The sequence below is a fragment of the Melospiza melodia genome, chromosome 9 (assembly GCF_035770615.1).
Source record: "Melospiza melodia melodia isolate bMelMel2 chromosome 9, bMelMel2.pri, whole genome shotgun sequence".
Lineage (NCBI taxonomy): Eukaryota > Metazoa > Chordata > Aves > Passeriformes > Passerellidae > Melospiza > Melospiza melodia.
In genome coordinates this window covers 13,756,897-13,784,188 of record NC_086202.1, presented here as the reverse complement: position 1 = coordinate 13,784,188, position 27,292 = coordinate 13,756,897, and the positions used below count along the sequence as shown (strand labels likewise).

The following is a 27,292-nucleotide window of genomic DNA, read 5'->3' as shown; positions in this document are numbered from 1 at the left end:
GGGGGGGGCGCGCACGCACGCAACACGCACGCGCTCGCGGCGGGGGGGAAACGGGACGCCCCGCGCACGCGCAGAGGCGCCCCCACCCGCCCGCCGCCGGCGCAGCCGCCCCCGCCCCCGCTCCCGCTCCACCGCCGCGGCCCCCGCCCCGACCGCCCCCGCCGCCGCTGCTCCTGCTGCCGCGGCCGCCGCTGCTCCGTCGATTCGCGGCGCGCCCGCCCGCCAGCCTCTGGCCGCGGCGCTACCCGCCGCCCGCCGCGCCGGAGCCCGCGGCGCGCCGCCCATGCGAGACCCCCGCGGCCCGGGCAGCGCGCAGCGACCCCCGGCCGGGCCAGGCATGTGAAGATGTCAGTGGGCTGTGCATGCCCTGGTGAGTGCGCGGCGGCGGGGCGGGGGCTGCCCCTCGGGCTGGGGTCCCCGCGGCATCGGGCTGGGTGGGGAGCTGGGGGCCACCTACGGGGTGGGCGCCCCAGTGGTGTCGGGGTCTGGCTGTGGGGCTGGGGTCCCCTAAGAATGGGCGCTGGTGTCCGGCTGTGGGGCTGGGGTCCCCACTGCATTGATGTTGCTGTCCTGCTTTGGGGCTGAGATCTCCAGCTACGGGACTGGGGTCTCTATGGCGTTGGTGTTGTGGTCTCCGTGGCATTGGTGTTGGGGTCTCCGTGGCATTAATGCTGGGATCTCTGAAGGCGTTGGTGGTGGAGTCCAGCTATGGGGATGGTCTCTCTATGGTATTGGTCCCTGGTACTGCATGGCATTGGTGCTGGGATCTTGCTGTGGGGCTGAGGTCTTCACAGTGTTGGTGCTGGGTCTCCATGGCATTGGTGCTGGCATCTGCCGCAGGTGCTGGGGTCTCTGTGGCATTGGTGCTGGGGTTTGGTTATGGGGCTGGGTTCCTGGGGCATGGCTGCTGGGAGCTGACTACAACACAGGGGGCTTTTCAGTGTAGATGCTGAGGTTTGGTCATAGTGCTGGTGCTGGGGATAAGCTATGGGTGTCAGCAAGGTGTGGACACTGGAGTCCTAGTCACTATGGTGTGGCTATTGGGTCCAGCCATGGGGGTGAGGTCCCCATGGTACAGGCTGTTGGAATCCAGCTGAAGGTCTGGAGTCCCTAGAGCATGGACACTTGGGTCTGACTGTGGGATTGGAGCCCCATGGTCATGGGTGCTGTGATGTGGTTGTGAGGCTGGGACTCTATGGCATAGGTGCTGGGGTTCCTATGGCATGGATCCTGAGATCTGTTGGACTAAGAGATCTGGGACCCAAGAGCACATGGGTGCTGGTACCAGCCTGGAAATGGGACCCCACTGGCAGAGTGCTGCAGGGGCATTGGGCAGGCATGCAGGTGGCACTGTGAAGAGTGACCCCAAAGTACCCCTGTGGCCAGAGCAATAGGTCTGTGGGGTGCCACAGCTCCCCGTGTAGGTGTGAGGCACGGTGTCCCTGCAGAGGCTTGCCAGTGCTGCTGGTGGACGTGGATGCTGTACGGCCCCCCACCATGGCCATTGTGGGGTGTCTGCTGGAGAGCTTGTTCCTAATTCTGGAGCCTGCGGGCTGGCAAGGCTGCAGGACTACATAGGAGGTGTGATGAGTTGGTGAGGTCTCAGCACCTGGGAGGGTGCTGCCGCAGGGATACTCATCTGCACGCCTGGGCTTGGGGGCAGGTTTGGGGCAGCTGGCCTGGCTGCATCGCCTGCTGCTGCGTGCCGAACATTGCTGTGTCAGGAACAAGGCAGGGCAGGGGTCCCGGAGGGCTGCTGGAACCTTGTCCAGCACCAGGTCCCTGTAGCGCTGGCCAGCCAGACAGGGAGCTAAGTTTGGGGGACCCTGGGGAGAAGGTTCTGCCATTTCCCTGGGCATCTGGCACATGAGGTCCCTGTGAGGGAACAGCAGGGATGCTCCTCAGTTCCCGGGGCGGCATCCCTGTGGTCCCGAGAGAGCCTCCTGCTAGGCCAGGAGCCCATGCTGGGGGGCTGCTGGAGGCAGTGGGGCGCTGTGACAGCACACGGTCCCCGTGCCTCCCCCGGCGCCGCCTCTGCCCAGGGGTCTGCAGCTGGATGAGCGGGGTGGGGAAGGGGTGCCCCTGCGCGGCGGCCCCCCGCCCCTGCGCTGCCTGCGCCTCGCCGCCGTGTTTCTATGAAGCCAGGCGGCCCCTTCCCCCATCCTCCTCCTCCTCCTCCTCCATCTCCCACTGGAAGCTGCCAGAGCGCTGCTTCCTCAAGCAGAAAGTCACGTGAACCTCCCTGCGAGCCAGGCCGAGCAGCCACAGCACCCGCCCCGCAGGCACCCCGCACCGGGGCACGGCACCCTCCGACACCCGCAGCCTTGGCGGGGCTCCCGCCGCGGCGGGGCAAAGGCCGTGCGACGGCCAACGGGGGGCCCTTCGTATTCCCCGGGAGCTGGCCCCACGCCACTGGGAATGTCATCGGCATGTTGGTGGATGCAAAGAGGGGGGTCCTCCCTCGGTGCGGTGATGGGGAGCCGTGGGGTCAGCCCTCACCTGGGAGTATCCCTGTGGATGGCTTCATGTGTTGTGTCCCCCCCATGCCGCCCCTGCCCGCTGCCCCAGGGCAGGGAGGACACGAGGCTGCTGTGCGGTGTTGCCGTGCAATGTACATGTGCCCCCCGCGTCTTTCCCCGCTGGGGCTGGGTGGCACGCCGAGAGCCTGCGCCCCCCTCCCCCTTCCCCTCCCCGGACTGTTTATCGGAATATAGAAAAAACAAGCTCTGCCGCTGGCCTCCCGCCAGCCAGAAACATTTAATGAGCCGCTCTGCCCAGGCTGCTCTTCAGGGCTGCATTAACTTGGAGGAGTTTCCTGCTTGGGAGCTGCTGCCGGGGGGGGGGGTTTGGCTGCCCCCCTTCCAAGTTGTGCCCTCCCAGAGGGATAATGTACTCCTTGCTATCCCTGGGGGTGCCTCCTGCCCCACTGCAGCTCCTCTTGCACCCCTCCGGAGATGTTTCCCTGCTCCTTTCTTCCCCACTGCAAGAGCTTTGGAGCAAGGAGGCTGCTCAGCTGGGAGGCTGGTGCACTCTTGTCCCCGAGGATAGCGGGGAGCTGCTGGGGCAAGTGGAGGCCTGAGGGGGGCTTTGCCCCCCACCTCACATATGGAGAGGTGAGCAGTGAGAGCGTAATGGGCTCAGAGAGGAGGTGGCAGCGGCTGGGGCAGCAGCTGGCTGGTGCTGGTGCCGGTGGTGCTGTGCCCAGGGCTGCTTGGAGCAGGGCCGGCAGACAGGTCTTGGCATCCAGACCCCAGCGGGGCCCTGACCCCGGGGGGCACCTCTCACTCTCCCAGCATGCTCTGCACTTTCCTCCTTAATTATTTTTATTATTATCATTGTTTTTCCCCCTGTAGTGATGGTGTCAGTGCAGGGGGGGAGGAGGGAAGCAAAGCAGAGTAGAGCTGTTCTCCCTCCCTGCGGGGCTGGCTGCAGCTTCATGGCAGGGATGGCAACTTTCCCAAGGTCAGCGCCTTCCCTGGGACACCTTGCAGAGAACTAGCCTGTGCACGCCTATGGCTGGAGGGAGAGCTTTCCAGGGCACATGCTTTGGGTCCCGGCATGGACACGTCCAGCCAGGGCACGGCCCGTTGCCGTATCCCTCCCTTCTGCCGAGCTGGCGCCGTGCATCCCCCACTGTCACGAGGCCGAGCTGTGCCACATGCCTTCTGCGACAGATGCGCTGGGAAAGGGATGGCAGCGAGCGGGCTGAGTGCCGCGGCGGGGGGGCAGGCAGCCCTGACTCCCAAACAGCCCCGGGGTGCCTGGCACCTTGGGGTGCCCCGGGCCTGCTGGGGAGGAGGGGAGCAGTAGGGGTCCCGAGGCCTCGTTGTGCATATTGGTGCGCTCTAGTCCAGGCTTTCTTCACGTTACCAGTGATGTTTGGATGAAACGTGTTACTTGCCCTGTCCCACTCAGCAGCACAGTGCCTGGCACTGATACCGTGTGTGCTGCATTGCCTGCACACTTCTGGCATGCTGTAGCAAAGTTGTGATGGGTTTGTGGCTGTCTGGTGCTCAGTGAGGGGATTCCTCAGGGGTCCTGTTGTTGGTGTGAGGCACCATCACAGCACTCCTTGGGGCCATTGTGAGCTCACCCAGGATTTGCCTGGAGAATCCTGCATGGGTTAGTGCCACACCAATGCCAGCCGGTTCTGCACTGTGTGTTTGCACTGGGCCCCAGGTTTATTCCAGGAATGTTATTACCTGCTCGGCACAAACTGCTGTGAAAGCTGCTCCCCTGGGAGTGAGGGGATGCCCCTGGGGGATGGGGCCTCCAGGGCAGAGAGGTACCTTGTGGCCAGGAATGCACTGGCCAGGTGGCTGTGTGCCCCCCGGCAGGGCAGGAGCTGAAGCAGCTCAAGTGTCCCCTGCCCATCCCTTTTGGGTCAGATCACTCGATTTCATGCCACCCTCTCCTCCCCTAATCTGCTCTGAGATTCTCCCGCCATATCCATGTTGCTAGAACACGTGAGGCATGAGTCTGCTCTGCATGGTGTGCCAGGAGCATGCTGGGACACTTGGGAGCATGGTGCCCATGCACAACAACTGTTGGTGTGTCCTGGTGCCCCAGCTGCACTATCAGCGAGAGCTCCCAGCTCTGTGCAGGGTGACACCGGGCCCTGGGGCTGCTGTTGTGCACAGTGTGGGTGCACCCCTGGGCCTGGGAGCAGTGGGTGTGGGGACAGCTCCCCGGCTGGTGGGTGCAGGCAGGATGGGGCTGGGTGACCGTTATCAGCTGCCCGCAGGCTGCGGCTGTGGTTTCCTGCCGGTGCCGGGGGGAGGGTGCTGGGGAGCAGGCAGGGCTGCCAGGGGGCTCCTGTGCCCCACCTGGAGCGGGGATACTGGCAGTAGTCTGCCCTTCTCCCAGGATCTCTGCTGGGCACGGTTGGGGTGGCTGCAGCAGGGGTGATGCTTTGCAGGTTTTTGGGAGGTTCACTGCTGCGTGCTCATGGGAGTGTGGGAAAGTGGGCTGTGCACCATTGTTGGATGTCTCTTTTGAGCAGGAGTGCTGGTGGAGCTCAGGAGTCTCTAAAGCTGTCAGACCAACCTCCCAGTGCAGCCCACCCCCTTCTCTCCTGGGCAGGTCATGGATGGGGATGAACGTTAAACCCGAGGTGTAATCTCCGTTGTGGCAGGCGCTGGCCCCTGTCCAGCCCTGACCCGCCCTGCCCGCAGGGCGACTGATAACACCCTGCCCACACCCCTCTGCTGCCACTTCCTTTGGGGGGCCCGGTGGCATGTAGCTTCAGCCCCGCTTTTGCAGGGTGTCTCTCTGCCCCGGCTTTGTAGAACCCACAGTCAGGTAGCAGAGCTTACCCTGCACCAAGGTGACGGTGCCTGTGCCCCAGGATGGACCTGTGGCTGAGAGGGTGGCACGCAGGGGGTGGGAGGGCCCCTGCTTTCTGCAGGAGCAGCAGCCTCAGGCCCTCTACTACACACCAAGGGACAGGTGTTGTGTATGCAGCCAGGTTTCTGCAGTACAGCTCAGGTGGCTGTACATAGTGATTGCAGCTCAAGCCAAGCTGGGACATTGGTGGTGTTGGCTGGACCATTCTACACCAGCCAGTTGTACCAAACTCTGCTCTGCTATGTGCATTCTCCTCCAACCAAGGTCTTGTGCAGCCTGGGGGTCTGCCCTCCAGGGCAGAGGTTGCCCCTGCATGCTCTGAATAGCTGCAGGGTGGTGGGTGCCAGCTTGTGCCTACACCAGCTCTTGCCTCTCTACTAGGAGCCCATGGCAGCTCATGGCGTTGCAGGCATGCAACTCTGCTGGGCATGGGGCAGGTCCAGGCACCCCGACCTGCCTGCTTCAGCTGGCCCAGGGCGGGCCCGGGGTGAGCCCGGGGCAGCTGCGGGCAGGGGCAGGCCAGAGCACGGCAGTGGGAGCTCTCTCCCTGCTGGGGATGGCAACACAGAGCTGCCGGAGGAGCTGATGTGGTGCGGCATTGCATGGAGCTGGGAATGGGGGTGCTGCATGGGTACGGGGAGTGCCGGGCTGCCAGAAGTCCTTGCAGAGGGGCATTTCCCTGCTGAGGCTGGGGAGATGTCCTTATGCTCCTCCCAGCTTGGTGCCCCTGCCAAATCCTTTGGGCAGCCACGGCATGCCGTCGTCGCTGCCAGCGCGTGCGCAGCGGGAGGCTTGGACGGTGGCAGGGTTCCCCCCAGAACCCCAGGCTGCCCCCGGGTGGCATAGATGGGGCTCTATGTCAATCCCTACAGGAACTGGACCTGGAGCTGTGGGAGCTGCCATCACCGTCCCACCGTGGCTGTGTCCCTGCTTGGCCTAGCTGGTGGGGAGGAGGCAGCTGCTAACAGGAAGGACACGCATGTTAGCAACAAAAACACGGCAGTGAGAGGAAGCAGAAGCAATGCATTATTGATGGAGCTATTTGATGCTGCTATATTCGGAGAGCTGCTCCGGAGTGTTCAGCAGCAGTGTAGGGGGGTGGCAGGGGGTGGGCTTAGCTGCTGGAGTTACCTGCTTCGAGTCAACCATGTACAGCCATGGCCCTGTAAGATGTCCCTTACCTTCTCCCAGGGGAGCTTCTAGTGTGGGAGGGCACAGTGACATGTGTGTACCAGGAGGGATGGCAGCCTTAGTTGGGGGGGGTTGGTGGGTGGCAGCTCCTGGCTGTGTAAATCTCTTATGGATGCCAAGGGTCCTCTGTGGCTTGGGAGACAAGAGTGGAGGAAATGCAGAGGGAACAGTGGGACAGAGACCAGGATGCTCTCTGACCAGGGCTGAGTTCCTGTAGTTGCAGGGCTGGGTGTTGAGGATTCTGCTTTGGTTGTCTTTGAAGCAGCAGTGCCTGTCCCTTGTTGGTCTTCTTGAGGGACAGAGGGCAGGCACAGGATGCTGAAGCTGTGCAGCCATGCTGCAAGTCACCCCCTCCCTGCTGTGGGTTCCCAGGCCAGGAAAGGGGCTGTAAAACGAGCCATTCTTGTAACATGAGAGAATCCACCTGGAGGCTCTGGAGGAGCCTTAAAACCCTGCAGCTCTGGCAGGCTGGCCCCGGGCTTCTGCAGAGGAACTGGGGCTCACTGCTGTGGGTGGCTATGCTGGGGCTGAGGTCTTGCAGGACGTGCATTGCAATGTCTCAGGGACAGTGCAGGAACATTGTGGGGCATTTCTCTGTGCTGGTGCCATGGGGAAACCCCATTCTAGCAGGATGTGCCAAAGCTTGCTTGTGGACTGCACCTTCCCCTTGGAGCCTTTGGGCAGCCCAGTGGTGCTGAGGGTGACCCATGACACCAGAACCAGGTGTGATGTGAGGGTGGACACCCCATGTGAACCTCATGCACTCTGGGGTTCTGCACCCCTCTGTAACCTTTCTCCACATCCTCTTGTTTTGGAGAGGATAGTGCATGCACTCGGTTGCTGCTTGTCCACTGCTCACATATTCAGATTGATTTCTCTGTCCCATGCAGGATGCTCAAGATGTGGCCCTGTAACTTCTCATCCTGCTCTGGCAGCTTTTTCCCAGCCCCTTGGCTTTATTTCTGTCTCTGGGTGTCTGGAAGTGGTTCTGGCTTCGAAGGGTTAATCCCAGGAGCCCCCAGGATCTGCTGCCTGCCTGGCATGACTCACCATGTAGTTTCCAGCCTCCCCCAAACCTCCTCTGGAGAGATGGATCTGTGGCTTCTCCAGCCAAAAACAGGGGCCCCTCCTGCTCCAGAACTCCCTTTTTATCTGGTCATGCATAGCTTTAGGGAGGAAAGAAGCCCCTCCTTGAGAAACAAAGCATATTTCTGTTTGAAGGATGGTAGGATTTGCAGGGTTGGCTCTTGTGTTCTGGAAAGGGGGGGCTCCAGGATGCATGCTGTGCTGCAGGCTGCATCTGCATGTGTGCAGTGGTGCCCAGGTCTGGCTGCTCTTTGGACAAGTCTGTGAGGTTTGGAAGTGCCTGGCCAGTCCATCTCCCGGTGCAGGCTGTGCTGTTTGCAGAGCTAGCAGATTTTTATTATTATTTTTTATGTAAGCGCGTGCCCACATCCCTGCTCTAGGCCTGCTCTTGCCAGGGCCCCGGCCAGGAGTCAGTGTGAGCATGCCCTGCCTCCTGCCCTGCTCGCCTGGGATCCCTCAGGCACACTGCAGGCACACTGAGCCATGGCCACAGGGATCAGAGACACCTGGGCATCCCATGGCTACCCCGGTCCCCACCGGGCTCTTCCCATCCATTTCCCTGGGAGGAATCCCTGTGCTCACTCCTGCTCTCGCGCTGCTGCCAGCTCCCTGGGCTGAGACCTGTACCAGGTGTTGGGTCAGGGCTGCACTTTGGGGAGACCAGGCAGGCATGGGGCCCTTGCTAGGGGGAGAGTGGAGGCTGTGATCTGGGGGATGTAGTGCCCTAGCACAAAAACTGGGTAGCCCTGTGCTCCGCTCACATGAGTGCTTGGTGAGGAGGGGGCTCCCCCACACCGTTGCTGCCACACACGCTTCCCAGCTGCATCCCAGCCCTTCTGCTCTCCATCCAGCATCTATTTAATTATTAACTCGGCTATAACCATAAACAGCTGGGGCTGCTGCAGCCACGTGGACCAGTCCAGCGCTGTCGTCAGAGCTGAGCAGGGACACGTGAGCAGTCCCGGAGGGCTGCTGAGCCCCAGGATAAATTGCTCCAGGCATGTTTGCTGTGGATGCACGGGGCCTGGGGATGAATGGGGGCTGCTCTCTGATCCCCTGGCCACGGCACTGGTGCCAGGAGTCTCTAATATGGGGACAAAATGACCCTTTTTTCTCTGTTTTGCAGTATTTTGCAGTAGCAGCGTGGTGTTCAGTGCTGGTGGGTGGTTGTGCCTTGTGTGTCTTTGTGCCTGGAGTGGGAATGGGGTGCGGGTGGACTGCGTTTAATGGCAGTCTTGGCCAGGAGAGCTGTGCCATCCCGTAGCTGTCACCAGCATTACAGCCAGAACTTTTTTTGGCCTAATGATGGTGGGGGTCAGCATGCTGTAGCCCCGTCTCACCCAGTGCCACAAGATGTGGGCTGGCAGGAGGACACGGCAGTGAAGGGCCGGCATGCTGGGGCACTCACAGCATCCCTGTGTCCAGTTATCAAGGCACTGAGAGCATGGGTACCTCCAGCTGCATGTGCCTTTCACAGAGTAGGGTGTCACAGAGGTTTTTAGGTTTACAGTGAATTGTTTTCTCTGTAAATCTGGGGTTTACAAAGAGTTTTAGTCTATTTAGCCATGTGGCTGTGGAAAATGATGCTTCCATGGTAGCCTGCAAGAGGAAGGGGAAATCATGGTGGTGCAATGTGGGGCAGGACAGGGTTGGAGCCTACTCAGCCGATGAGTGTGGGGGACAGGAGTGAGGGATGCTGCCTGTCCCTCTGCAGTGCTGGTCCCAGACAGCCACATCCTTGGGGAGCAGGGGGCTGCACTCACTCTTCAGGTGCAGGGCTTTGGGTGTGCACAAGCACGGAGGGGAGGAAGCCCCCAAAACCTCATGGATGAGGATTTGCACCAGCCCTTTCTGCTCTGTTCGGTGGAGGGGGGAAGCGAGTGTGCTTGGCAGGATCCAACTGGTTGTACCTGCATTACCCCAGGGCTCGGGGAGGGGATGAGGAGCGGGCCCGGCCCTGCAAGCAGGGGGATGTGGGAGGGTGTGCATGCCCCAGGCACGGGTGCACACCCAGCCGGGCTGTGCCGGGAGGCCTTTGGGAAGGCATGCGAGTGCATGCCAGCCCATCGGCCTGAACAGCAGTGCAGGTGTGCAGGGTGAGCTGTACCAGCACACACACGTGTGTGTGTGTGTGTGTGCGTGCACTGAGCCCCTGGGCTTGCCGGCTGGCAGCAGAGGTCTGTGCCAGTCTGACTTGCCAGGGCAGGAGAAGCTGCAAAGGGCAGATGTGGGGCAGAAGGGGAATGGGAAAAATGGATATTTTTTTTTATAACGGAAATTTTCATAATGGATTTTTTTCAAAAATCTTCTAACTGGAAGAGGTTGCAGTTTTATCAAGGAAGGGAGACCCTGGGGGTATGATGGCAATTGCAAACTGGAGCATTTTATTTTTCATCCCCCCTCCCAAACAAACCGGTTGTATTTTTCTTTTCTCGTCTGAAACTGAGAGAAAGGGAAACAAGTTTCAAAAAGAAAAAAAAAATGCTGAAAAAACTTCAGACACCCCGAAACCAAGCTAGGGAGAAGGTCTATTTTTATTCAAACTTTCGCAGTAGGGAAAGAATCCCTGCCCCGGCTGGTGCCGGGCTCCTCAGCGGGACGCGGCTCCCTGATCCCCATCCCGGGGAGTGCCTGTACCGGCACCGGGCGGGGGGGGACAGCTCTCCGGGGACCCCCTTTCGGGCGTCACCGCTGGCCCGTGGGCCCCCGGGCGGCGCGGGGCGGGGGAGCCGGTGCGGGGGGAGCGGGCCCCGCTGCCGCCGCCGCCGCAGCCATTGTGGTCCCGGCCGCGGCGCAGACAAAGGAAGCGCCCCCGCCCCGCCCCGCGCCCCGCCCGCCCCGCCCCGCGGCGGCCCCGCGCCGCCCGCCCGCCGCCGCCGCGCCGCCGCCGGACCCCCGCCCGCCGCCGCGCCGTGAGTCACCCCGCCCCCCCGCGCCCCCCTGCCCCCCCGCGGAAGTTTCCCGGTCCCCCCCACCCCGGTGGCGGCCCCGCTCGGGCGGCGGAGGTGAGGGCCGGGGTCCCGCCTGCGCCGCCCCCGCGTCTGCGAAGTTGTGCGCGGCCGCACCGCGCCGCCGCTCCCCACCGGGGCCCCGTACGGCCCGGGGTCCCCGCGGCAGCCCCCTGCCCGCTCTCTGTTCCCCCTGTTCCTCGGCTCTCCCTGTCCTCAGCTCCTCTCTCCTTCCTCGGTTTCCCTCTCCATCCTTACCCAGTTCTCCCGTTCCTCATCCCTCCCCAGCTGCTCAGTGCATCCTTGGCCCCTCAGCTCGTTCCCTCCCCTCTAGCTCCCATGTGTGGCCTCCCCTTCGCTGCCTGTGGTGTTCCTCCCCTCCCCTGGCTCCCCTTTCTTTCCGCCACGTATTGGCTTTTGGAGCGGCACCCCCAGCCTGGTGGGGTGCTGCCAGCGGCCCCCATGCCCTGCCGTGCCCTGCTCCATCCCAGCCCGCATCTCCCTTTGTTCTTCTCCGGGTTCCTTCCCCTTCCGAAGCCCCTTGACAGCTGCCCCACGCCCTCCTGCTCCCCCTGCCTTTGCTGTCACGGGGTTCACGGGGCCAGTGCCCGGCTCTTGGGGCTGCTCGCCTGCCGCACCTCACTGCTTGCTGCAACTTCATCCTTGCTCGCAGCTCAAAGGGTCCCGCCAGCCTCCCACGGGTGCAAGGGGAATAAAAGGTCCAAGAGGTGCAAACACATGAGGGCCACACATTTTTCAGAAGCTTCCTTGCTGGGGGTCCAGGCTCAGGGGGCCGTGGGCATAGGGGGCTCATTCTCCCTGGCAGACAAAGCACTGGCTTTACCTGGGCCAGCCAGAAGTGGGGACCAAGCTGAGGGTGAGCACAGCATCCTCGGGAGTGGGGAAGCCTCATCAGCTCCAGTTTAGGAGTCAGCATGCATGCCAGAGCTGTGGAGGGGTGTCTTAGCTTGGCGTGTGTTTTCCTGGAGCCCCTTTGGTAGAGCCTGCTGTGGTAGGCTGCCCTGATCTCGGGTGTCTGGCCTGGTAGTCCCTGCCAGCCTGCCTGCTAGGGATGGGTGATAAGCACTCCTGGGGCTCCCTTGGCTTGGGCAGCCCCAATCCCATCCCTGCAGCCTTAGCTGGCAGGCACCAAGGCAGGAACCTGCTGAGCAACTCCTGTCCCTAGCCAAAGCCAGTGCCGCAGCAGGAGCCAAAACCAGAGGTGTCACCTGCTCTCAGGGTGAGGTGTGAGTAAAGGGGTGCAAGCCTGTGGGGTTGGACAGGGAGTCACCTTCTGGGGGCACACAGTGTGCACTTAGCCCACACTGCAAACTGTCACCTGCTTTCTTCTCACCAGGAGAAGGAAGTGAGCCTGCTCGAGGCTGGGCCGGGCAGTTGTGAGAGCAAACACCCCTTCCCAGGGGCTTCCCAGTTGTTCTCCACGTGCTTTCGGTAGCACCTTGTCTGAGCAGTTTTGCAGCGACTCCTCCAGTGCTGGTCAGGTATCAACTCTTACTGCTTCTGTTGCAAGTATGAGTAAATATCAGTGTCCTTGTTCCTTTAGGTATTGGAGTGTTCTCATTGTGGGGGAAGTTAAGGTTTGAACTGAATATGGTCTTTCCACTCCCTGTAGAAATCCCAGGTTTGTGATCTCAGAACCCCTTAAAGAGTGAGTACTGCTGAGCAGAATGACATAAAGTTGTGTTGCCTCAAAGTGGAAAACTTGTGATCCAAGGGGGACAGGCTGGTACTGGAAGGTTTGGTGGCACAAAGGTTTTGCTGCCTTTTGGTGACTTTTCTCCTCACCAGGAGCAGGTCGCAATCCATGTAAGATAGGAAAAGGGCAGTGAAAAGCCACAGAAGTTCAGTTGAGGCAAAGGTCCCCCAGTCTGGGAACCTGGAACCTCTTTCAGCTTCTTTTCAGAGAGCAGCGGTAGCTGCAGGCCCTGAGCTTGCCCAGCTCCTCAGGATGCAGGAGCAGAGGATGATATGGACCAGTCCAGCCCCAGGACTCCATTCCTGTTCCATGGCTGGTAGTGCTTGGCCCAGAGTGGTCTCTATCAGTGTGCCCTCTTTCATGTGCTTGCAGCTCTGCACTGGTGTGAGCTTGACATGTCCATTGACAAGACAAATCTGAAGTGCTCTGTGGTGGCAGAGCAAGACAGCGCTTCTCGTGGTCCTCTCCCTTGGAAAAACTCCCATCCTCTGGGTGATCTGGAGACTGAGTGCTGCTGCTGTTGTTTGCTCTGTGTGTGTGTTTGTGGGTTGTCACGCTTGCCGCAGTGAGGTTTTGCTGCCCCGTGGGTTGCTGTTGTGTTGGGTGGAGTTGTAACCAGGGATGCTGGGGTAAGAGGGTTTCCCTGGGGCTGGGTTCCTCCTGCCTTCAGGACCACTGGGCAGGTGTGATTGACCGTACTGTGTCCTTTTGCTTCCTGGGGTTTTGGCCCCATCCTGTGCTGGTTGTCCAAAGCCTGACACCAGTGGCAGCACTTGCGGCCTGTTCAGAGGTGGGAGTCCTGCAACCACTGCATTTGCCCTGTCCCCAGTGCTACCGGCAGCCTGCCTGTCCCTTGTTCAGCAACTCCCATGTTGCCTTTGAACCAAGCACTGAGAAGAGAGAAGTTCTGCCTGAGCAGGAGGGCAGAGACTTGCCCTGGCAGCTTGAAGAAGCAATGGAGGTGCTTTGTGAGCTGCACTGAGAAGGTTCCTGCCATGCTCGCACTGTCCCCTCCTCTCCATGGGCATCTGTGAGCGCTCCAGACCTTGTGGCAGGCACTGCACACCAGCGCCATGGTTTGCCCCCGGGCGCACGCTGCCCCAGCGAGGCCAGCTGGATCCTCGCCGCGGGAGTTATCCAGCTTTTTTCCCCCCTCCGGAGCGGGCGTCTGGCCGGCTGCCAGGGCTGCGGGGCTCCACCTAGGAGGCAACATGGAGCAAGGCGGCCGGCGGCGGCAGGGCCGCGTCTCCGGAGACTACGCGTCCCAGCGTGCAGCTCTCGGCGCCTGGCAGCGCAGGGAGCGAGGGGAGCGGTGCATCCCGGGATCGCGGGTCTCCATGCGCCACGTGGGGCTGGCAGCCTCCTGCGCTCCGAGGCGGCGGCGCCGGGGGTCCTGCCGGCCGGGGCAGCGCTGCGCGTCCCCCGCTCTCAGTGTACGCACGGACCTCGGCCTCTTGCTGTCCCTTCCCTGCAGCGTGGCTCTCGGCTCCAGCTCGCCTGGGCAAATCTTGTCTCTGTGGAGGGCTGCCCTGAGCAGCAAGCTCACAATACCATGCAGAGCTGTGTAGTTTTGCTCCACCGTGTGCGTGGCAGGCAGCTGTGAGTGGGGATGTTGGCTTCATGTTCTGCAGGGCCATCGGCATGGTTAGCTATAACTGAATTATTCTGTGTTGCCGCAGAGCCTGGAAAACCTTTGATGATGAAAATCCTTGTTTGTCAGGAGGCTTTTATTCTAGGTATGCTGACAGGGGTTTTTTTCCAGCCCCATGGTTCCCACACGACATTGTTTGCCAGTGCCACACCGATGCGTGCTGCAGGTGGGATGTGAGAGTGGCAGGGCCCCTGGGTGAAGGGGTCTGGGAGACAGGGAAAGTGTCTGAAAATTTGAAAGGTGCATTTCTGAGGCTGAAACTGACAGTGTTTGATTATGGATCATCTTTGAGACAGTGAACTGAAAGGAGTAATTAGGGACAGTGGGATATTTCCCTGAGAGTTGCAGGAAATGACTGCCTCGTGGTAAGTTGATAGTAGTGGAGCTGAAACTGGGTTATCTGTGGGATTGCATCTGGGGCTTGCAGCCGTGAACGTGATTCAATTTTCTGGCTGTTTTGCAATTGGCAGGGTGTGCTTTTCTCCCTTTTTCCCTCCTGGAGAATTCCCTGTCTATGTGTCTGAATCATCTGAGGAAGAAAATTGGAAAGGGGAGACTCCTCCTGTCCCTAGACACTGCAGGAGACCCTGAACCCTGGCAGAGCTGGGGCTGTGGGACTGCGCTGAGCCCTGACCTGTAAATCCACATCCCGGACAGGTTCTCCTCACCTGATGCTTTCAGATAACACTGCTTTGCTGCCTACATCAGGATTGTCACTTTGTAATAGTTAGCTGCAGGTAATTGTCCCTTCTCTGACTGTCCCCCTAAATTTGTGACCCTTTGTGCAGAGAAGAGCACCCTTGGGTTCAGATGCTTTGTGTGCTGCTGTGGGGGACTTTTGCACTAATATTGCAGGATTTGACCTGGGGCTGGAACACCATGCACGTGGTGTGGTGTGCACAGGGAGGCAGCTTGTGGTCCAGATAAGCTCTGTGGATGGCTCAGATGTGCAGCATGGGAAAAGAGAGAGAGCAATCCCTGCATGCAGGTGGCGATGCAAGTTTTGCCTTGGGACAGGTCAGGGCCAGGCAGTGTCCTGGCTGGGGTCAGCCTCTGGATGCCACTGAGTCCGTGGCACATGGTCTCCTCCAAAAGTGGTATCTCCTCTTCCCTGGAAAGCCCAGCCTCATGGGAGCTTCAGCTTCACCGGTTGTGCATTTTTAAAGCAAATGGGGTTTCTGCAAATTGATATTGTCACTGATAATGTCTCAGGCCATGTCTTGGTGGGTTGCACCCGGGCTTCTGTGGGCTTAACAACAGCGTTGGAGTTTGCAACTGGCCTCTCCCAGTCCCCTCTATTCCAAAGAAAAGGAGAAAGAAGAGGTGAAGGCAAGCTTGTGGGGGCAGACCATGGTCTGCTCCATGTGCCTCTGCCTGTCTCAGTCACTCTGAATACTTCGTGTTTGCCTCCCAGCCCTGCCAACTTCCCGGACAGCAGGCACTGTCACTGGGCAAAACAACGTGAATTCTTTGAGATGCTGCCCTGCACCCAGTCCCAGATACCACCCTCATGCCAGCGGTGCTGGCCTGGGAAGATGTATTCCTTCCCCTATCAGGGCGCCCACACCCCATCGAGGCAGCCGTGCGAAACAATGCCGCTATTTACACTTTAAAGCCTCGTTAGGCGGCACGGAAGCAGGCACGGAGCATTCCGGGAAGCACCAGCCCGGCTGGCCTCTTCTTCCCGGGCTGCTGGGAGGAGCAGGACACTCCCCGGCTGAGCTGTAACCCTGCAGCCCCTTTCAAGCCCCACTTCTTCATTTTTTTTTCATCATTTATGTTTTTAGCCTCTGCCTTCTTGGTGAGCTTTGCTGCTTACACAGAGAGCACACTGGCTGCCCAGGCAGGGGTGGCTCCTGTCTGGTGGGGGGCACTGATTCCTGCCAGCAGTCACAGGTATAGGAGGAGCAAGATGATGCTGCTTTGCCTTTGTCCTCAGCAGTTCTTTGCTCTTTGATGGTGAACTGCAGTTATGGGAGTTCAGGCAGGGCTTTTCTCCCTGCTTTCCATGTCCCCTGCCAGGCAGGTAGCTCCAAGGTGCTGGTCTTGGCTCACAGTACCCTGCTGTCTCCTGGCTGTGTTGGCTCTGTGAGGTGTCCACTGTGCTTTTGGTGCCTTGGGAAATCTGATGTTCCCCAGCTCTGTGAGCTTGGCTAGGATGTGAATCATTCCTGCTCCAGCAAACCCACCAGACAGTGCACCAGAAGGGCTGCTAGTTCACAGGCAGGAGCAGCAGAGGAGAAGGCATGTGGAGGGTTGGGCAGTGCTGGGTTGTACGTGAGTCACGGGCAGAGCACCTGCCTTCTGTTCCCTGGGCAGGTGCCCACCTGGAGCTGTTGACTTGCCCACGCTTTTGTGGCAGGTCTGTGGACCTGGACTCGGCCAAGGATGCTGAGCTGTGAGATCCCTTCCCGGGGCTCCCTTCTGCACCTCCACGCTGAGAAGGAGCCATGGAGCCTCCCTCCCACCTGGCCACGAGCACTGTGCTGTTTGCCCAGACCTGCCTGGGCCGGTAGCTCACCAGCTGCAGCGTCAGCCTGATTTTTTCCCTTGCTGAATGTTTTTGTGTCGCTGGGCCAGCACCTGTGAGCAGCCACAGGAAGCATCTCCTGTTGCCTCATGTTCCACACGGGCATTGCGTGCTCAGCCACCAGGCAGCATCCCTGTTTGCACCAAGCCTGCCTGCATCACCAGGCCTGCCCAGGTCCTGTGCTCAGAGCAGGAGGCAGAGCAGGGGCAGGCAAAAACAGCAGCTTGGACCAGGTGCTTGGAACAGGCCACATCTGTGTTTCAGTGTCACTGCACCTGGCTGGACAGGGCTTGCAGGCAGCTGGGGCAGTGTGAACAAAATATGGTGATGGAAGGATGTCCTGGACCAGGCAGCATGGCCTATGTGTGGGTAAAAGTTGGTGTTCCTGCTGCTGTAAAGTAATTGTGTTACTTCATGTAATGTGTGTAGTGTGTCTATAGTGAATGTAGAATTTGGACAGCTTGTATCAAATCCTAAGGCTGTTAGTGTTATTTCAAACCACTGAATCCAGTGACATATTTTACGCTGCAGTAAAAATAATACTTAGTCAGGATGCCAGTCTTGCTGAGATCACATAACAGGCTTCTCTCTGCTCCTGTAGATCTGGCACAGGTCACTCAGAGCTCCAAAAGCAGGGTGTCTCCATATTAACCTGCTGGGAAAGGCCCAGGATGGAAATGGAGGCTTGGGTAGAAGTGATGGCTTGGCTTGTCTTCTGTCCCGTCTCCAGCTGCAGGGAGCTAGGGAAGAGCATGAGAAGCACAATGGATGGAGAGTGATGAGTCTCCCTGGTCTCACCACCCCAGGAGACCTTCCTGCACCCTGAAAAACAAGATAGGGACTGAGGATAGCAAAAAGCCTTGGGAATTTAGTTTTCCCATGTTTCATCAGTGAATAAAAACAAAGACTTGAAGGATGAGACCTGCTGGGTCTGATTTTTTTCTGCCCCTCAGGACATGATGACCAGAAACAAGCAGTGCATCAGCCGCTGCTGTCTCTGCCTAATGAATTGGTTTGTTTTCAACAGAAGTTTGGGAGTTTTGGGAAGTTTCCTATGTGCTGAACATGCTTCAGCATCATGTTGTATAACAACAGAATGGAGGAAATAGAAAAGCTGTTTTTCTAGTACAGTTTGGGGTGAATTATTGTCTGTTAGGCACAAATTGATATAGGTAAAGCAGAAAGCAAAAATTCCTCTGCAGCAGCAACTGACTAGCCCTGAACTCCCTATTAAAAATTGTTTTATCTATGAAAACATTCAGTAAGAGCAAGGGGCCGACATTGTTAGCAGCCATATGAGAAATTGTGCCATGTCCCACTTATCCTCACTGCAGGCGGGCAGGAGTGGGAACAGTGAGCCACGGCTGAGTGGCTGGGCTGGCTCCAGCCCCACAGCACTGGTAGATCCTGGTGAGTGCTGGAGAGAGGCTGGCTTCAGCTGCTGTGGGAAACGTGGTGAAAAGGCCCCAAGAAAATCAAGAAGTAAAACACCTATTTCCCCCGTTGCAAGTTGGATTTAATGCTCGGGAGGTGACCCCTTCCATTTTTGACCAGCCCTTGCTCAGCAGTGTGTGCAATCCCTGTGACTGCTGACTTGGGGTCCCAGATGGCTGGGCAGGGGCGAAGGTGATGCCTTGGTTATTCACCTCTGTTGGCTAATGAGCTCTTTGTTGCAACAAGCTGGACATCTTGAGTCCTTATGCTGGTGGCACTGCTTTCCTTGACTCTCGTGCTTTTTACTCCCCTGCCGTATCCATCACAGTCGAGCTGCTGCTCCGATGCTGTCCCAGCACCCTTCTGCACAGCGTGGCCGTGGAGCCCGGGGGGCAGTGGTGTCTGGCACCTCTGGGACGCCGGGTTGGCTTTCTGCAGTACCGGGTGGCAGTCCTGGCGGCTGGTGGGCGTTGGGAAGTGCCTGTCGGAGGGCTGTGTGCGGGCGGGAACCGATGGGGATCCCGCCTTGGCCCCGGCCGCCGCGGTAGCCCGGCACGGCACGGCACGGCCGGCTCCGGGGCCGCGCCTGCGGCGGGACGGGGCAGACGTGTCTGTGCTCGGCAGGGCCGGCTGAGCCGGTGGAGCCGGAGCTGCCTGGCAGCTCGCCCGCTGCTGCGCCCATCCAGGTCAGCCCGTCTGCCCGCCTGCCTGCCGGCAGGGAGGGAGCCGCGTGCCTCAGCAGCGTCCTGGCGCGGCGTGCCGGGTCCTGCCGGCCCCGCGGGGCTCGGGAGCGCTGCTGGCAGCCGCTGCTGCCGGGAACTGCCCTTGTGTGCCAGTGGGCTGGGGAGTGTGGGAGCCCCTGACTGCCCCTAAGGAGCCTGGATGGGGCTGGCTCTGCCCACCACACCTAGTGTCTCCTATTGGCAGGTCTGGGCACCCCCAGGTTGCTTTCAGGATGTGTGCTGGTTTCACGCATCGTGTGCTCTGTTGCAGACCCCATCACACCCCGTGCCCCTCTCTGGGCTGTTTGTCCTTTGCCCTGGTGGGCTGTGAGGCTTTGGGGTGGTTTGATCGCAGCTGGGGGCTGGCGTGTGGGATCTGTCTGTCCGCCTGGATCCGGGTGGCCACTGGCCTGCCTGAGCGGCAGATGGTGGCTGCCTGGGGACCCGCCATCCATCCCTCTGGGCAATTATTCACCCGTCACCATGACGATAGAAAGGTCAGCAGAAAGATCCTGTGTGATTCCCGGGTGGGTCGGTCAGTGGGATTAGGAGCAGTGTGGGAGGGAGGGCTATGGCCCAGCCCCTCTTCAGGCTCACCAGCTGGAGTGTCCCCCTTGGGCACATCCCCAGAGCTCAGCCAGCTGAGAACTGACAAACTTTGGGTACTGGTGAGAAACCCTTGGGATGTGGTTGGGCCCCTCTGGCTGCTGATCCTGAGAGCTCAGCCTTGACCCTGTAAGTTCCATCCTGCACAGGGGAGGCCTGGAGCTGTGTGTGGGATGAAGGGAGTAGGCTGACATCTGGGGGGAAGCAGAGGAGGGATGGGGCTGTGCTGATGGAGTGCATCCTTCTGCCTCCTCCTCCTCGCAGCAGCAGTGTGTCTCTCCTCGCAGGGTGCCCCGACTGACCCATGTCCCCTCTCTCTCTCTCCAGGCTGTTCCTCTAAGTCATTCAAGCTGTACTCGCCAAAGGAGCCCCCGAACGGCAACGCCTTCCCCCCCTTCCACCCAGGCACCATGCTGGATCGAGATGTGGGGTGAGCTGGGGCCCAGGGAGGGGTCTGCAACGTTGAGGACACTGCAGTTTGCACCCCAGGGTCTGTCTCTGTGTTGTGCTTCCCAGCAGCAGACAGAGACTGCAGTGCATGGGGTTCAGTTAGCACAAGAGCAGAGGGAATTGGAGCAGGCACAGGTGTTAGTGGTTGAGAATGAGTGCTATTTGGAATGAAGGAAGCTTCCAGGTCTTGAGCTCTGTCAGGCCAAGCCCATTGCCTGACCAAGCCCCTGGAGTGACAGGGAGCCCTCCCAGCTCCTGCCAAAACAGCCCCTTCTTCAATGTCTGTCCTGCCTGGCACTAGTCAATACTGCAGAGGAGCTGGGTATGTCCCCAAGGAGCAGTTGGCTAGGTCTCAGGGGTGGAGGAGCCAATGCTGTGGGATCAGAGCCCAGTTTTGGGCTACAGCTCACCCCATGGGGCTATCAAATATTGGCAGCCAGAGTACAGTCTGCACTGTGGGGAGTCACTCAGCTCCAGTGAGTCTGACTGCCTGCTGTAGCCAGGGAAGTAGGAGCTGTGGTGAGCAGGGAGATCCCTGCTAGCACTGACATGCCTGCATCTCTTTCCACCGCTAGACCTACTCCTATGTACCCACCAACGTACCTGGAGCCTGGAATCGGGTAAGCATGGGGGGCTGGTGTGGACCCTGCCTGGGGGGAGCTCATGCCTGTGGTGGGGGTGCCTCAGCATGGCCAGCATGCTGTCTGGCTGGGGCATTTGGGAGGATTGCTCAGACTCTGCCAGCCCTGGAGGGGCTCTATGTGTTCCCCCTGTGGGCCCAGGGCCCCTCCACAGCCTTCCCCTCTGATGGCTTGCTGTGCTCTCTGGGCAGGAGGCACACGCCGTACGGGAACCAGACCGACTACAGGATATTTGAGCTCAACAAGCGGCTGCAGAACTGGACAGAGGTAGGCAGCTGGGAGGGTGAGGGTTGGCCAGGGCAGTATTTCAGCAGTGGGGACCCCCACCACCTTCTCCCACATGTGGCCATGGGACAGGGCTTGTCACCCCCGTCTCCAAGCACTCAGCTTGGTGCACAGTCTTCCCTGGGTTGAGCACATGGCTGCTGCGCCAGGCAGCCAGTGTCTGTCTGTCTGTCTCTCCTCCCTATAACTTAGCATCTCTCTGCTATCCCCAGGAATGTGACAATCTGTGGTGGGATGCCTTTACCACAGAGTTCTTTGAGGATGACGCCATGTTAACAATCACTTTCTGCTTGGAGGATGGACCAAAGAGATACAGTGAGTGCCAGCTTGAGCCCTCCTTCCTAGGGGCATTGCCCTTCAGCAGGAGACAGTGTGTGCTATGGGGGATGTGGGTAGCATGTCAGAGCTTAGCTATTTCCAGCCAGAAGGTATGGAGGGACCCTCTTCATGTACATTCCTTACTGACCTTATTTTCCTCTTTCTCCTGCTGCAGCGATTGGCCGGACTCTGATTCCCCGTTACTTCCGCAGCATCTTTGAAGGGGGAGCCACAGAGCTGTACTACGTGCTCAAGCACCCCAAGGAATCCTTCCACAACAATTTTGTCTCGCTGGACTGTGACCAGTGCACCATGGTCACCCAGCACGGCAAGCCCATGTTCACCCAGGTACTGCCAGCACCCGCAGCTTCTGCTGCCCTCCTGCCTTGGTTTTTTGTGCCCTCTTGGTGGCTGCAGTCCCACGGGGCTGTGCATTTTGGGCTCGTGGGAATGGATTCTGCGAGAGGCAGAGGTGAGCCACTGTGAGTGTGCTCCAGTGTGCAGCAGGGGGTTCCCAGGGGCTCTGGGCTGGGGGAAGCTGGGGCAGCCTGTGCCTGACCCTGTGCCCTGCCTGCCCAGGTGTGTGTGGAGGGGCGGCTCTACCTGGAGTTCATGTTTGATGACATGATGAGGATAAAGACGTGGCATTTCAGCATCCGCCAGCATCGAGAACTTATTCCCCGCAGCATCCTTGCCATGCATGTGAGTACAGCTCCAGGAGCTCCCCTGGGCATGGGCAACACAGGGCTGTGAGCTCCTCAGGCTGCCCTGCAGGTGGGGGACCTCAACCCAGTCCTGCATCACGGGCCAGGGCACGGGAGGGCTGTTCCCAGCCTGGAGGCAGCTGAGCCTTCTGTCCCTCTCATTCCTAGGCACAGGATCCCCAGATGCTGGACCAGTTATCCAAGAACATCACACGCTGTGGGCTCTCAAACTCCACACTCAACTACCTCCGAGTAAGTGTGCGAGAAGAGGGGGATTGCAGCTCTGCCACATCTTGTGCTCTCAGCTGCCTGATGCCTTGCTGCCCTGGGGCGTGTGGGTAGGCTGCAAGGCTGGCTTTGCAAAAGGGATCTTGCAGAGGTGCTGTAGAGAGCTATGGGGCAGTGGGTCTGCCAAATCCCAAAAACCCACGGCGTGGCTTGGGTGATTGCAGCACAGACGCCTGCCTGTAGAGGTGTAGGGTTAGGGTTATGGGGTCTCCATTTGGCTGAGGCTCAGAGCACTGCAGTCTAACCCAGAGTCTGTCTGCTCTCTGCAGCTCTGTGTAATCCTAGAACCAATGCAGGAGCTCATGTCACGGCACAAGACCTACAGCCTCAGTCCTCGGGACTGCCTCAAGACTTGCCTCTTCCAGAAGTGGCAGCGGATGGTCGCTCCTCCTGGTGAGTCTCGCACTGTCTGCTGGGACTGCCTGTCAGTGCAGGCTTCTCCCAGCCCCAGAGCTGTTCTTGACTTTGTTTCATAAGGCTGGGGGTGGTGAACCAGGCATTTGGCTTCTTTCTATGCTGGTCTGCCTTCCCAGTGGGGCAGAGCAGGGCTGCAGGCAGCCAGTGCTCCCTGCCTTGAGGCTGCCAGCTGCTTGTGGAAAGCAAAGCAGGGGTGGAAATGTTCCTGCCCCCTCACCTGTCCTCTGGTCAAGGAGGACAGCAGAGCTGTGGAGGTGAGGAGGGTGGTGATATTCCCTGGAGGGGGAATGTGTTCCTTGAAGAAGTAGGGTTTGCATAAAAGGGCCTGGGGGGCACCAGCTTCCTCTTGCTGGCACTGACCATGTATGTCTCCATCCTTCACCAGCCGAGCCAGCACGGCAGCAGCCCAGCAAACGCCGGAAAAGGAAGATGTCAGGGGGCAGCACCATGAGCTCTGGTGGGGGAAACACCAACAACAGCAACAGCAAGAAGAAGAGCCCAGCCAGCACCTTTGCCCTGTCCAGTCAGGTACCTGTAAGCATCCCGTTTCCATTCTCTCTTCCTGCTCTGGGGTGGAGGGGAGGGTTCCCTGCCCCTGCCCCTGGGAGCTGCTAGGGGGAGGCCCCCAGGGACTGCGTATCTGAGCCACCCCAGTTCTTCCCATGTGGTGGGGAAAAGAAGGAGGGGGTGTCCCAGCTGCCTTCCCCAAGTCCCTTTGCTCTCCTGCAAGGGAGTGAGGATGTGTTTGCCCCACTCAGTGCCCAAGCTCAGGTTCTGCAGTGGAGATGAGGAAGTGGCACTACAGCTGGGGAGAGGGGGCTGCGCTGATGAGAGGGGGGTCTAGCGGCCCAGGCTCCCCCCACCTCGATTATGTTTCGGGACCGTCTCCCCTTTCAGGATGTGATGGTGGTAGGCGAGCCCACGCTGATGGGGGGGGAGTTTGGGGACGAGGACGAGCGCCTCATCACCCGGCTGGAGAACACGCAGTTTGACGCCGCCAACGGCATCGATGACGAGGACAGCTTCAACAACTCGCCGGCGCTGGGGGCCAACAGCCCCTGGAACAGCAAACCGCCCTCCAGCCAGGAGAGCAAGTCAGAGAACCCCACGTCGCAGGCGTCGCAGTAACGGCCCCCCCGCCGCCCCGTGGACTCAGTCCCAACCAATCTACCTGTACATTTGCAACGGAGAGTGACTGGGAAGCGGCGAGGTACCGGGGGCGGATCAGCGCCACGTGAACGATGGGGCGCACACCGGGCAGGCAGCCCCCAGCGTCACCCCCGCCGCCTCCCCGCACCCCACGCCCGCCTCCCCGACGGACCCCAGGGCAGGGTGGGTTTCCGGGGCCGTAGCTTCATTACTCCCCCTCCGCTCTTCTTTTCTGCTTCTTGCCCAGAGAGCTTCTCATCCCTGTCCCAACATGCCCAACCCCTCCCTGCCGAGCGAGGGGGAATTAGTGGGGAGGTGTTGGCAGCAGCTGGCGTTACCGGATGCCATGTGTTGGGGTCTGGCACAGGGCAGAGACCCTCCTCCTCCCTGGGCCCTGTGGTTGGTGTTTGCTGAGCAGCCACTTGCAGTGGGGTTGCACATCCCCTGTCCAAGGTGGGGCTGGTTGGGAGGGGCAGCGATGGAAAGCCTTCCCTGTGCCTCGGGCTCTGCCACGGAGCTTCCTCGTGCCAGGGTCAGATCCTGCAGTGCTGGGATGGTGTTGAGGATAGGGCCCTGTCGCATTTTCCCACTCTCCTGCACCTTCCCCTTCCCCTCGCTCCCCAGAGCGAGGGCGCAGCACAGCCATGGGGGGACTCTTGTATATAGGAAGTGCGTGGTGGGGGGCTGGGGGGCACGGAGGACCCGCGGCTCTGCTGGAGCAGCCGGTGCCCTTGTTCCCTGCCTGCAGCCCCTGTGTTCCCCTCCACCCTGCGTGAGTCTGCCTGGGGCCCCTTTGCAACCCCTGGCTCCTGGTACCTCCTACTTTTGTCTTTTTTTAAGAAAAAAAAATAATATTATTAAATTGTAAGTTTAAAAAAGAGAAAGAAAAAAAAAAATGGAAAAATACCCCCTCAGCCCCCTTGCCCATTCCCCCCTCCTGTCCTGAACCCTTTTACCCTGTCCTGACTTTTGTACAGGCTTCTTCTCTTGGAAGTCTCATTTTATATCCAGTTCGGAGAGCTTCAAACCAAGGAGAGACTTTGCAGACTTCCTTTCTAATCCCTCCAGAGGCCCGGGGGGGCAGCCCCCCCACCTCTCTTCTCAATGTAAATCTTGTGTGCTGTTGTCCCTGCTCCCCCCTCGGGTTCGTGTACCTCGTGCTTGTACATTTCCGCGCTGTAGACAGTGTGTACGATACTGTTCTTTCAATGTGTTATCACTAGAGCAGGTGCCTCCATTGATGTTAGGGGAAACGATGAGAAAAATAATAATTTTTGGGGTTTTTTTTTTTTGGTTTAAAAAAAAAAAAGAGAAAAAAAATAATCCCTTCCAAGGCTTTTTCCAAGGAGAAGATGGGAGGTGCCGGGGGAGGGTGTTTGTGCTAACTGACCAGTTCACCCCAGCAGCCTTGGAGTGGGGTTTTGGGGGAAGGTGGGAGTCTGGGCTGCCTGTGGGAACACCCTGGCATGCCCCATGGTGGGGTTGCAGCAAGTGCTGCTGTGGGAGGGGACTGCCCTAGTGGGGGTATAAGTGTGTGTAAGAGTGTGTGTGCGAGAGGTCTGTGTGTCTGTCTGCGTGCGTAAGGGAGCCTGGGGCAGGCAGAGCAGCCCTGAAGTTTGGGGGAGTGAGGAGTGCACTCCATTCTCTCTGTCAGACACCCCCAGTTCCCTGCTGGGGATCCCACAGTCTGTGTCCCACTGCTCCATGGGGCTTGGGGCTGGCAGGTGTCACTGAGGGCCTGCCTGTGCCAGGGCTCTGGCTGCTGCAGGGGTGCTACTAGCACTCACTCCATGCTTTGCCCACTCCTGGGTGAGACTGCAGGAGGTTGCTGAGGTGGGGTGGGGGTCACCCTGTGTGTCCTCTCCTTCTGCTGTCCATGTGGTTGGGCAGGGAGACAGAGCCTTGAGTCAGCCCTGCCGTGATCTCAAGCTGAAGATCCCTGGAGAGATGCCTGTGTTGGCTCCTGGGCCCCTCCATGGGCAGGCTGGAGCTGGAGGGTTCAGCCCCTCAGACCCCCAGGCACAGGGGTCCCCACAGCCCCTTTACAGGCAGGAGTGGGAGCCCAGTGTGGCAGGGAGGGGGGCTCTGCATGGTACGATTCTCCATGCCATGCTGCACGGCTGCTGTGGAGGGTGCAGAGCCCTCACTGCCATGGGCACACTGTAATGCCTTTTTGTTTCCTTTTTTTTTTTTTTTTTTTTTTTTTTTTTTCCCCTTCCTCCCCTCCATAGTTTGTGCCATTTATGAGTCATGTATGGTACCAATAAAATGACTTTTCGGTTTGAAGCTGTCCTGATCACTTACATCTGAGCATGGGAGCAGGCTGACGTGGGCAAGGCAGAGGGGAGTTGTCCCCTCATGTCCCTGGTACCCTGGCAGGGAGTGTGGGCACAGGGCTCACTGTGTTCCCTGGATGATGCTGGCCTGCCTCTGCCTGCTGGTTCCCAGGCACGCCACAGCCATGGCTGGCTCCCTGCCATGCCATGGAGAGCAGAAATCCCAGCAAGGGTAAGGTGCTGGGTTGCTGGGAAATGGCCCCAGTCCCCCAGGCAGAGCAAACAAGCAGCTCGAGGCCTGCCAGGACACCAAGGTGATGGGCACGTTCCCCGGGGAGCAGTGGGGGCCCTGTAATCCTGCCTGGGAGCAGGGCAGGAGCAGCTCAGCACCATGGAGGTGTCCTGGGGGGAGCAAAGGAGGGACAGGGGGCTATAACAACCTCCTTACAGAACAACCTCCTTACAGAAACAACCCCTTACAGGGGTGCCCTGTGCCAGCTTTATTATGGATAGGGGGGAAACCATGCTTGTAGAACAGGGCTGATGCAGCAGAGGGTGAGAGCAGGAAGGGCCTCTATCTTCAAAGCAGGAGCAGGGGTTGGGTTGACATCTGCAGTGAGGGATGTCACCAGGCTGTGACAGGGCTGAGGCTGGGCTGCTGCAGGACACAGGGGCTGTGGTAGGAGCTCATGGCTGGGCAGGGGAGGGCAGGGTGGCCCCGGTGAGCCCGTGGTGTGGCACCCAGAGCTGAGGCATCAATAAATACCCTCGTTTCTGACATGCCCAAGCTCTGGCAGGCCTCAATGGGATGCCCTGGATGGGAAGGGAGTGATGCCCTGCAGGATCAGATCCTGCCATTTGTGATGGATCCTCCATATGCCTGGCTGGATCCTGCACATGCCCCCGAGAGCTGCTGGAGGGCCCCAAGGCAACACTTGGGGCCTGAGGTCATGGCTGGAAAGCCCAAGGGTACCTGTGAAGCTCCCAAACCTCCTTCCCCCACATCAGCTCCAGTGCTGCGGGAAACTCACTAGTTGTTGGGGTGTTTTTTCCCCTTTTTTTGTTGGGATATATCTGTGCCCTCTGCTGCTCTGCCCAGTGCCAGTACTGTGCCAGAGGGTCCCACATGACACTGGCACCCAGCATGGGCCAGCCCAGGAAGAAAACCTGAAGCAGGGCTGCCCTCCTCCCTGGGCCACCTTCACCTAAGGTCACGGAGTGCAGTGGTGCCTGCTTGTGCCAAGGAAAGTTAAGCAGTAACTGGAGGTGGCCATGAGCAAGCCGTGGGTGCTGGAGAGGCAGGGAGCCCCCCAATGCAAAGGTCATGCAGGTACAGCTCACTCAGAGTCCCTGCTGGTCCTGTCCAAAAGCCCGGGGACACATGCAGGGGCACAGGGCAGGGGCCAAGCACCGTGCTGGGGGCTCCACTACTTTGGGGCAGGAGGTGGGAGGTACAGGGCACAGCAGAGGGCTGCCATAGGGGCAAGGTGGGCAGCGGGGCGGGCTCTCGGCCAGGGTGCTATGGCAGGGGGG

The 27,292-nt window shown here is 59.6% G+C and overlaps 1 protein-coding gene across 2 annotated transcripts; it reads left to right on the top strand.

The window, feature by feature from the left end:
• The first annotated feature begins 269 nt into the window (after positions 1-269).
• Positions 270-25,769, top strand: LDB1 (LIM domain binding 1). 2 transcript variants are annotated; one of them, XM_063163355.1, is made up of 11 exons: positions 270-370; positions 19,559-19,661; positions 20,257-20,301; positions 20,514-20,589; positions 20,820-20,922; positions 21,101-21,273; positions 21,505-21,627; positions 21,798-21,881; positions 22,187-22,310; positions 22,720-22,862; positions 23,232-25,769. In XM_063163355.1, exons 1-11 carry the CDS (start codon positions 346-348, stop codon positions 23,460-23,462), a joined length of 1,230 nt encoding a protein of 409 aa, XP_063019425.1. In that variant the 5' UTR covers positions 270-345; the 3' UTR covers positions 23,463-25,769. The 2 variants fall into 2 exon arrangements, with proteins under 2 accessions (XP_063019425.1, XP_063019424.1); XM_063163354.1 differs by having other exon boundaries at positions 22,720-22,868.
• The last annotated feature ends 1,523 nt before the right edge of the window (positions 25,770-27,292 follow it).

Excerpts from the sequence above, each read along its gene's own strand:
- LDB1 (XM_063163354.1), top strand. The coding sequence starts at position 346 with ATGTCAGTGGGCTGTGCATGCCCTG. Across the intron at positions 20,923-21,100 it reads GGATGGACCAAAGAGATACA|CGATTGGCCGGACTCTGATT; the intron begins GTGAGTGCCAGC and ends CTCCTGCTGCAG. Across the intron at positions 22,311-22,719 it reads GCGGATGGTCGCTCCTCCTG|CCGAGCCAGCACGGCAGCAG; the intron begins GTGAGTCTCGCA and ends ATCCTTCACCAG.